The sequence below is a fragment of the Echinops telfairi genome, unplaced genomic scaffold (genome assembly GCF_000313985.2).
Source record: "Echinops telfairi isolate 266 unplaced genomic scaffold, ASM31398v2 ScPeMD7_7469;HRSCAF=8507_0, whole genome shotgun sequence".
Classification (NCBI taxonomy): domain Eukaryota; kingdom Metazoa; phylum Chordata; class Mammalia; order Afrosoricida; family Tenrecidae; genus Echinops; species Echinops telfairi.
The window spans coordinates 40,316,700-40,327,056 of NW_022111372.1; the positions used below are offsets into that span (position 1 = coordinate 40,316,700).

General features: G+C 60.0%; 1 protein-coding gene across 1 annotated transcript in view; it reads left to right on the top strand.

The window, feature by feature from the left end:
* The window catches only part of COL6A2 (collagen type VI alpha 2 chain), a 25,142-nt gene extending 15,070 nt beyond the window's left edge, over positions 1 to 10,072 (top strand). The window contains exons 22-28 of the mRNA XM_013005631.3: positions 447 to 509; positions 634 to 669; positions 1,152 to 1,197; positions 1,480 to 1,632; positions 1,874 to 2,329; positions 3,400 to 3,438; positions 8,928 to 10,072. Of these exons, the coding sequence (XP_012861085.3) occupies positions 447 to 509; positions 634 to 669; positions 1,152 to 1,197; positions 1,480 to 1,632; positions 1,874 to 2,329; positions 3,400 to 3,438; positions 8,928 to 9,526 (1,392 nt within the window). The 3' untranslated portion in view covers positions 9,527 to 10,072. The remainder of the gene's footprint in view (positions 1 to 446; positions 510 to 633; positions 670 to 1,151; positions 1,198 to 1,479; positions 1,633 to 1,873; positions 2,330 to 3,399; positions 3,439 to 8,927) is intronic.
* Positions 10,073 to 10,357: the final 285 nt, after the last annotated feature.

A 10,357-nucleotide genomic window follows, 5' to 3' on the forward strand; every position in this document is an offset into this window, starting at 1 on the left:
TGGATGGATGGATGGATGGATGGATGGATGGATGGATGGATAGACGGGTTGATGGGTGATGGGTTGATGGGTGGAAAGATGGATAGATACATGGATGGATGGATAGCTTGGTGGGTGGATGGATGGATGGATGGATGGATGGATGGATGGATGGATGAGTGGGTGGATGAATGGGTGGGTAGGTAGATGAGCCAATGGAAGCATGGGTGGGATTATGGGTGAGTGAGTAGGTGGTGTATGGATGGGTGAATAGGTGGTAGATGGAGGAAGGCTGTGGCTATAGGTCTTGTGGGTGGTTGGATTTATGGGTGGGTGGGTGGATGGGTGGGGGGACAGGGTTGAGAAGAGCCCTGGGCTCACAGTGAGTTACTTTAGACACTGTCTTTCTGAGTTGGTGTGTGAACTCTGTTGAACTCCACTTACTGAGGTGCCCTTTCCCTTCTCAGGCCGATCCCGGCCCCCCTGGTGAGCCAGGCCCTCGGGGGCAAAAAGGAGCCCCGGGACCGGAGGTAGGTCTGTCCGTTGGTGAAAGGACATCACACCCGGCAGCTGTGTGGCGGGCGAGCGGCCCTGCAGCCCCGAGTCAGGTTGCACCCAGGCCCCACTCTGACAGTTCTCTCCTTGCTCCTCCAGGGTATGCCTGGCCCCCCCGGGGACCCTGGTCTCACGGTAGGTGTCACATCCAGGATGGCATCAGCATGCTGCTTTGGCAGCTCCCTCCTGCCTTCTAAACTCCAGAAGGCTGGATGCAGGACGTAGTGGCTAGCTCTGCGGGTGCAGGGGGATCTGCCCTGGTGCAAGGGCGAGGTCAGTAGGTGTAGTGGCAAGGTCAGCAGGTGCAGGGGACCTCAGGCAGTAAAGGGGCGAGCCCAGCAGGTGGAGGGGGAGCTCAGCATGTGCAGGGGGATCTCCACAGATGTAGGTCAGCGGGTGCAGGAGTAAGGTCAGTGGGTGCAGGGGCCAGGTCAGCGGGTGCAGGGCATTGCTAGCCTTCCTCCCACACACTACACTCTGCTTGCCAACCCCTCTGCTGCGCCATGAACTCCCCATTCAGCAATGCCTTTCTGAGGGATGCCATCCCAGCTGTGTACTCCCAGAGCCTGGGACACAGGAGGCCCGGCCCCTGGGCTGACCTCTGCCTCCTGTTGCAGGAGTGTGACGTCATGACCTACGTGAGGGAGACATGCGGGTGCTGTGGTAAGTCTCCACCTGCTGTCACCCCCAGGAAGCCTTCCCACTGTGGTGCCCCGGGAAGCCCAGGTTCAGAGTCTGCCCACCAGTGACTCCCTGGATAAGGAGGAGAAGGAGGCAGTGTGCTCCCAGGGTGGCAGGCCCTCTGTCCCAAGTTCCCATCTCCTCTGGCCTCCTCCACACACAGCCCCTGCCGCCGGGGAATAGGGGAGTGTCCTTCCTGCCCTCGGTAGTAAGCACGCCCCACCCAGACTGACCCCCACCTGCCGGCCGCCCGTCCACACACAGACTGTGAGAAGCGGTGCGGTGCCCTGGACGTGGTGTTCGTTATCGACAGCTCCGAGAGCATCGGCTACACCAACTTCACGCTGGAGAAGAACTTCGTCATTAATATGGTCAACAGGCTGGGCGCCATCGCCAAAGACCCCAAGTCGGAGACAGGTGGGAGGCCATCCACTGCAGGGGTGGGGTGGCGGGGCGGTGGGAGGGCCTGGGCTTTGGCACTTAGGAAGACCCCCAAGGGGCCTGGGTCACCGGGAGATAGAACAACATAAACTCAAAGCAGCGACCACCTAATGCAAGGGTCTGGTGCTTGGCTGGGCACCCTGGAAAAAGCCACTCAGGGGTGCTGAGTCTGTGGGGCCGGGGCAGCACCGACCAGGCTCCTCTCTGCGACCTGCAGGCACACGTGTGGGCGTGGTGCAGTACAGCCACGAGGGCACCTTCGAGGCCATCCAGTTGGACGACAAGCGCATCAACTCGCTGTCCAGTTTCAAGGAGGCCGTCAAGAACCTAGAGTGGATTGCCGGCGGCACCTGGACGCCCTCGGCCCTCAAGTTCACCTACAACAAGCTCATCAAGGAGAGCCGGCGGCAGAAGACGCGCGTGTTCGCCGTGGTCATCACGGACGGGCGCCACGACCCTCGGGACGACGACCTGAACCTGCTGGCGCTGTGCAGGAACGATGACGTCACTGTCACGGCCATTGGCATCGGCGACATGTTCAACGAGCAGCATGAGAGCGAGAACCTCAACTCCATTGCCTGCCACAACCCCCGGCAGGTGCGCAACATGACGCTCTTCTCCGAGCTGGTGGCTGAGCGGTTCATCGACGACATGGAGGACATCCTGTGCCCGGGTGAGGGCCTCTGGCCACTAGGAGCGATGGGGATGGGCGGAGGAGACAGGGTCTCCATCTCCACCTCCTGGAGCCACTGCCACCAGGTGGGCCCAGTGGGTGCTCTGGAGAGCAGTTCAGGAGGCAAGGTGCCTAGTTCAGGGCCTCGGTTCTGGGGGGAGGGCCTTGTGCGCCGATCTCCCCATCCCTCTTCCTCTCCCGGTGTTTGACTCAGCTTGCTCCCGGTTTGGATGGCTCGGTGATTGGTTGGATAGGTGTAAGGATCCATCCCACTCAGGGGTGAATGACCTCACTGCATAACTAAAGAAATTAAAAAAAAAAACATTTCCAAAGAGGATTGCGCCCGCAGGTACACAGCCCAGGAATCCCACGCAACTGGGGGAGAGAGGGTCTACAGTTCGATTCAGGGCGAGTGGCCAGGCCTCCTGTCCCTGGCCATGGGGTCACCCCTGGGGTCACACCATGCTCCTCTGTGTGAAGGGAGGAAAGGGCGCGCACTGGGCCCACTGGGGCCACCGATGTGGGCAGAAGCCAGTCTCACCCAGAGGCCCATGTCTGAATGTCTTGGTGCTCCCCAAGGACCCTCCAAGTGTAGGGGAGATGCTTCTGAGAACAGACGTTTATTGTCTCACCATTTGGGGACCTGTAAATCCATGGCCAGGGTGTTGGCTGTCCAGTGGACACCTTCTGGCAGCTCCGGGCAGGCAGGGTGGCCCTGTGCTGTTCCCCTGCCTCTGGCAGAAGGATCTCTGATCTGGGGCACTCCTTTGCTGCGGGGTGCTGGGTCCTCGTGTGATATGCCGCCCCCCCCCCCCCCCCCCCCCCCCCCGCCCCGCTGTGTGTGACTGTCTCCTTGTCTGCCCTCCTCTTTAACAAAACACCAGTCACATAGGGTAAGTACTCGCTGTACTTCACAGCCTCTCCCCAAGTGAGACCCCATTCACAGGGGGCAAGACTGGCATGTATAGTTTTATAGAGAGCCAGCCCCTGCTTTTAGGACTAAGGGTCAACACCACATGGGACACAGCGGAGACTGACCAGGCCCCTTGGCCTGTCTTCTTCTTTTGCAGACCCCCAGATTGTCTGCCCTGAACTTCCCTGCCAAACAGGTAATACGGAGAGCCTGGCCGCCCCCACCCCACCCCCCATCCCCATTTGACAGCATGGATGCAGATGAGAAACCCAGGAGGGAGCGGAGGGACCTATGCTGGGAACCCTGGGCAGTGCTGGCTGGGGGGCTTCTCTTTAGTGAGGCAGCACTGAAATTCACATCACAGGCTACATGGGTGGTGTCACCCCATGACCCAGAGCACAGCCTTGGCCTTGGGCGCAGAAAGGAGAGGACTGGGGGGAGGGGGCAGTGTCCGGGGCATGGGGTGGTGCCATGAGCCCCGGTGACCGGGGCGCTGGCCTCACTCATCTGGTTCAGGCAGCCCTGGGGCTGCCCTTGGCTCTCAGTCACTGGAGCCCAGGGCCTGGTTGTCCCAAACAGGGCCTGGTCTTGCCCACTGCCCAAAGGGACAGGCCGGGCAGGCCAGCAGTGGGGAAACTGGTCAGGGCCTGGCACCTCCTCAGGTGGCCCTCGGGCTGGGCAGTGCTGGGGCCTGTCTTGGGGAAGCGTGAACTCGTTAAACCAAATAGCCGATGCACAGTCCTCCAGGGGGCAAAGCTGCAGCCAGCCCGCAGCTGTAGGCTGAGTGCTGCTTCCTAACTGACCCGCCACTGCCCTGCTGCTGCGCATGGCCACTGCTGCTCGCCCGCCCTGGGGCAGGCGTTGGATCGAGGGAGCATGTCCCTGAGTTAGTGTACTTGGGGTAAGAGTGAGGGAGAACTGGGGTGCACAGCCTGGCAAGGAGTGTGAGGCCTGAGACGGGCGGGGCAGGATATGCGGGGCTGGTGAGGTGTCCTGAGACCGCTGAAGAGATGGGGGCTGGTCAGGTTTGGGCAGGCTGGTTAGGTGCCGGCTGGTGGTGAGTCAAGATAGCGGGCTGCTGGCAATGGATTGGGGCACTGATGTGACGGGGACCTAATAAGGTTGGGGGCTGATAATAGGTCAGGAGCCTGGCCAAGGATGAGGAAGGCCTGGTGAGGTGATGGGGACCCTGCGGAGGGGCTGGGGGCTACTGAGTCATCAGGGTGGCTGGAGACAGGTCAGGAGGTCCTGAGGGTCTGAGTAGCTGTCCAGTTGAGGAGCTCTGTGGCCACCCAGGCCTAAGGGAAAAGAGTAGTCATTGCTTATATGCTGGTTGGTTTCCATGGTGATGCTGTGCAGTGCCCAGGGCGGCGGGCAGAGAGTCACAGGAGATGGAAGCCCGAAGGCATCAGGAGCTAAGCCTGCCCACTCTGGGAAAACCCTGCCCCCACTCTCGGGACCCATGCCATAGACGTCAGCCTCCTTGCTGGGAGGTCGGTCAGGCCTGGGTTGCTGGAGCCAGCCCCTGGAGAGGGTCAGTGCCCGTGTCCATACCTGCATCCGCGTCTGCAGCCATGACCATGGCTTTGGCAGCTGTGCCATCATCCCTAACACACGGCTTCATCTCCGTATCTATGTCTGAGCCCAGACAGGCTGGGTGGCCCGGTGTGCATCTCTGTCTGCTTTGGGATATGAGGCCATGACTATATCATGTCGCTTAGCCCTCAAGACACATGTGTTGTGTGTATGGCCCAGAGTCAGCCCCTGAGCATATTTACAGGCTCTGAGGATGAGAAACGTGCATGTCTTTCCCAAAGCTGTACCCGGAGACCAGGCCCTGGAGTCAGAGAGGTATCGGGGTCGCCTGGAAGATGGTGGGACTCCTGATGGAGTCTCAACACCCAGCCCAGAGTTAGCCAGGGACAGTGCACATGGTGCCCTGGGGGTCAGTTCTCATGAAGACTGCCAGCCAGTGAGTCCACTTCAACTCATAATGACCCTTGAGGGCAGTGTAGAACTGCCTCTGTGAGGTTGCAAGACTAACTCTTTTCAGGCGTACAAAGCCTCATCTTTCTCTGGTAGAGAGGCTGGTGGGATGGAACTTCTGACCTTACTGAACAGCCCATCGCATAAGTCATTTTGAATCACCAGGACTCCATGACAAACAGCCAATACCCCTAAACACAGCTGTCAGTGTGTCGGCCATGGACACAGGGTTTGAGATCTGCACTTAGGGCCCAGGGCTGACCCTTGGGGGATGGGGAGAGGGGGTATGCTGGCTGCCTAGGGCCCATCCGTGGGTGGGCAGTACAAGGAGCTACAGTAGAGCCCAGGGTAGACTGCACAGTGCCCCTGGGTGCTGGCAGGGTGGGCTTGCTAATGGTCCAAGCAGGGAGAGACCAGATATAGTACACTTTGAGGGACCCTCCAGAGGGTCAGCCGAGGTTCAGCATCGGGTGGTGATTGGGACAGGAAGCCGTTTCCCCCAGCACTAGAGGAGCTGGCAGTGGCTTTCTCCGAGGGAGACTCAGGCAGGGTACAGGAATCATGGCAACTGAACCTGGTACTTCCTCAGGAGCCTCTGTCCACCTCCTCGACCCCACCCAGATAAAGGGAGCAGCCCTGTGGAGCCCTCTGCGCCTTTTCTGCCCTAAATTCCCTCCTAAGCTTACAGAGCGCCTTCTCCATGAACATCATTCGAGTTTCACAGTACATCAAGCATGGTGGCCAAAGAGGAGCAGGCAGGTAGATGGGGCTTTAGAGCGTGCTTTTGCAAGGGCTACGTCTGGTGTGTGTGGAGTTGCCACAGCCCTGACCTTGGGGCCAAACAGCCACATACCCAGAACCGTGTCCGAACCGCACCGGGACTCAGGCCAGACCCCAGGCTGGGCTGATTCTGTCAGAAGCGCCACGTTTGGTGTCTTCTGACCTCGCTTCTATCCCCAGCCCGCCTGGGCACTGCCCTCCTGTTGCTGTCTCCCCAAATGCCCCCTTCCCCATCTAGCTCTGGCCCCATACACTCCCTGGCTGCTGGGGGCGCTGCGTGTGCCCCCCTCCTTCCAGCTCACTTTTCCTGGCTGAGTCTAATCCTTGTTCTCTGCCAAGAGATGCTGCCCTGAGCACTCAGCCTGAGGAGGGCGGCCGGAGGCCGCTCACACACCCATGCCCTTAAACCCTTCTCTGGACGCTCCCTTGCAGATGGATGGCAGCCTAACGAGGCGCCCCAGGTCACCTTCCTCCGCACGGAAGAGGGGCCCGACACCACCTTCCCCCGGACCATCCCCCTGATCCAACAGTTGCTAAACACCACGGAGCTCACGCAGGACCCTGCTGGCTACTCCAGGCTGGTGGCCCTACTGGTCTACACTGCCGAGCGGGCCAAGTTCGCCACGGGGGGCGAGCGGCAGGACTGGATGGAATTGTTCATAGACACCTTTAAGCTGGTGCACAGGGACATCGTGGGGGACCCTGAGACTACACTGGCACTCTGCTGAAGCTGGGGCCACCCGCCCATGTGCAGAGATAGCCAAACTCACACACACACACACACACACACACACACACACACACACACACACATCATACTAGTGTCCTGTGGCTGCCCTAACACATTTCCCACACACAGGGTAGCTGACACAGAAAAACTCTCTCCCAGTCTGGAGACCAGAGGCCAAAGTCAGGGTATGGGCTGCCGGACCCCCTCTGAGGCTCTGGGGGAGGGTCCTTCCTTTTCCTTTCTAAGGTCTAGCTGCTTCACCCCAATTTCGGCTTCTCTCGTCACATGGTGTCCTCTTCTGCCTGTGCTATCTCCCTTTTAAAAGGACACTTGTCATTGTGCACAGGGTCCAAACTAAGACTCCAAGACCATTTCCCATCTCAAGAGTTTTAGCCATATCTGCAGCGTCCTCCTTTCTTGTGAGGTTCCAGTCACAGGTCTAAGAATGAGGCAGGCCTATCCGTCCAGACCCCTCCCCGAGTCTAGAAAACTGCCTTGTGTATAGGACGCAGGCAAGAGAAACAGTCTAAAATACCCGGCAATGTCCCCGCCCAGAATCTGATCCAGTCCCAGACACAGGCCCCCAGGGACACAGATGACCTGGCTGTGGCACTGCCCTTGACCTTCTGTGCTGGTTACATGCCTGTACAGTAGCTCAGGCTGTCTGTGAGGACAACCACAGCGGTTCATTCAGGTGAGGACCTGGGGACCCAGACTCTGTCCTCACACCCACAGCATCTGGATCTACTGGTGGGCGTGGCCAAGTTCAGGAGGATTAAAGCTCCACTCTGTCCTCCCTCCCACTTTCCGGGCCCACAAGGAGCCACCCAGAGACAGCACATCCCATTACTGGGCTCACCCTCCCTTCCCCAGAGAAGCCAGATTAAGTAAGATCCCTGGGCCAAAGTCATGCCCTCTCCTCACTGCATGTGGTAGACTGGCCAGAGAGAGTGTGGGGACCTCCCCATGGGGTCAGTCGCAGAAGAGACAGACACGCGAGACAACAAAGCCTAGCTTTAACTACAGCCTCTCTGGGTCCCCCTCCCAGCACCCCTCACACACCTCCACTGCCACCACTGCCTCCCTGCACCCAGCCTGTGTCATGTCAGCACATCTGGGGAAATGCCCACAGACCCAGGCCTCGCGCCCTGACTGGTGCCCGCAGCGACCATGGGGAAATGTTTCTCATGATGCTGGAACTTGGGAGCCCAGCAGTGCACGGAGAACTCGTGAGGCGGGGCAGTGTCTTAAGCCAGGCTCAGCCTTGTGATTGGAAAGTTGCTCTGGGTTGGCACCGCTACCTGAATAAGCTCATTAAAAAGTCCTGTCTGCACCAAGTGCTCCTCTGCCTGGCAAGCCGAGAAGGGTGCTCAGGGCACGTCCTCTGACGTGGTGAGCCGGTGTCAGCACTCCATAAAAGCAAACAGTCATGCAGATGTGGACGCTGGCACTGAAGCCCAGCAGGGACGGCTTGGCAAGGCTGCTCTGGGGCTGGACGTTGGCCAGTCCCTGGGTGGGTGGATTCAGCCCCTTTAAAAGCTAGGAGTAGGGACCAGGCGCATGGTGGGGTTTGATCAAGGCTAAGATGATGTCTAGAGGGTAGAAAGTGAGACTCTTGGCCTTGACGCAGGGTCTCTGCCCTCAGTTTGAGAACATGGCCCAGTGGGGGGGACTGAGGGGGCAGGGTAGCGGGCCCTGAGGAGCAGTGGTAAGGCCTGGGCCCTCCATTACTTTGGGAGGAGGGCCCAGCAGTATGTCATGGGTTCCACCAGGGGGCACATGTAGAGAGAATGCGTGCAGGGTATAGCCAGGAATCAACCAGACCAGGGCTACCCAAGATTCTGGGTTCCAGGTCACAGGGGGAGTCACCTGGGGGTCCCGAGTCCCAGGTCTCAGTGCAGGGAGTCAAAAATGGTTGTGGGGTGGGGTGAGGGCTATCTTAGGTTTGGTGAGTCATGATCTGAGGATCCTGGATGCTGGGTCTTGGCCTTAGTGGTGGTCTTGGGTGTCCACTCTTGATCACAGTGGGGCATCACCAGGGAACCTTGGGTGCCAGGTCTCAAGAGTAGATGTCACCTGGGATCTGGACCCTACCACTCCCCGGCCAAAACCTGGCCTTCTGAGAGCTTCATCTCTCCCCTGCTGCGAGCGGACCCGGGCCCCACCACCCCTCTCCCCACCCCCTCCAGAGCTGTACGTGGCCCAGTGCACACAGCGGCCGGTGGACATCGTCTTCCTGCTGGACGGTTCAGAGCGGCTGGGGGAACAGAACTTCTTCAAGGCCCGGCGCTTTGTGGAGGAGGTGTCCCGGCGACTGACGCTGGCGCGCCGGGACAATGACCCGCTCAATGCCCGCGTGGCGTTGCTGCAGTACGGCAGCCCGCAGGAGCAGCGGGTGATCTTCCCGCTGACCGCCAACCTGACCGTCATCCACGAGGCGCTGGAGAGCGCGCAGTACCTCAACTCCTTCTCGCACGTGGGCACGGGCATCGTGCACGCCATCAACTCCGTGGTGCGCAGCGCGCGCGGGGGCGCACGGCGCCACGCCGAGCTGGCCTTCGTGTTCCTCACCGACGGCGTCACGGGCAACGAGAGCCTCGAGGAGTCGGTGCACTCCATGCGCAAGCAGAACGTGGTGCCCACTGTGGTGGCCGTGGGCGGCGACGTGGACATGGACGTGCTCTCCAAGATCAGCCTGGGCGACACGTCGGCCATCTTCCGCGAGAAAGACTACGACAGCCTGGTACAGCCCAGCTTCTTTGACAGGTTCATCCGCTGGATCTGTTAGCCTGGTCCCCGGAACGTTCGCCCCGCACAGGGACACCCCCCACCCCCACGGCCTCCCACCTCCCGTCTATGGTGCTAAAGGTCCACACAGAGGAGGGCCGCGGGCCGCCGCCAGACCCAGCTTCTCTCCACACCGCGGTAGTGGGGCCTTGGAGCTCATGGGTCCACCCTGCACCCAGGGCTGTCACGCCCAGATCCCCCACACACACACTTACCCTGGGATCCCCCCGGTGAGAGACCCCCCTCCTCAATTCTGCCTACTCCCTTCACTGCCTCCAGACCCCAACCAAACCCCTCAAGCGCAGCCCTCCAGGGGCCCTTCCTCTCCCCAACAGTCCTCCTCCCCCTGGTCTAGGGCTGGTCAGAGTCTGGGCTCCCTGATCATCTCCTTAGTCCATCTGCCCTGGGAGCCTGCTCCTCTGGGCCCTGCCCATCCATCGTCACCTGTCCCCGGGGGCATCCTCGCATGCCCACGATTAGCCTGTGACAAGTCTGGTGCCTCCTGTTCATGCACACCCCTTTCAATAAAGGCTTTAGAACCACCCAACTCCCGGGCCCCCTGCTTCTCTCTCTCCATCAGCCCCTCTCCAGCCCAGGACACCCACCATGGGTCTTCAAGCCCCCAAATCCTCAGAGCCTCCTTGTCAACCGAGGCTGGGCCTTCTCGGCTTTCTGCTTGACCACCTTCTCTCAGGGGTGGGTACCACCTCCAGTGCATGTCCCGGACTGGACATCTAGTCACAAAATCCTCCCCTTCCAGTCAGCCTTAGGGCTGAGAACTCACTACTTGATCTCTCCCTCGTCTCCAAACTGAGTGCTACGGTGTCTTTAA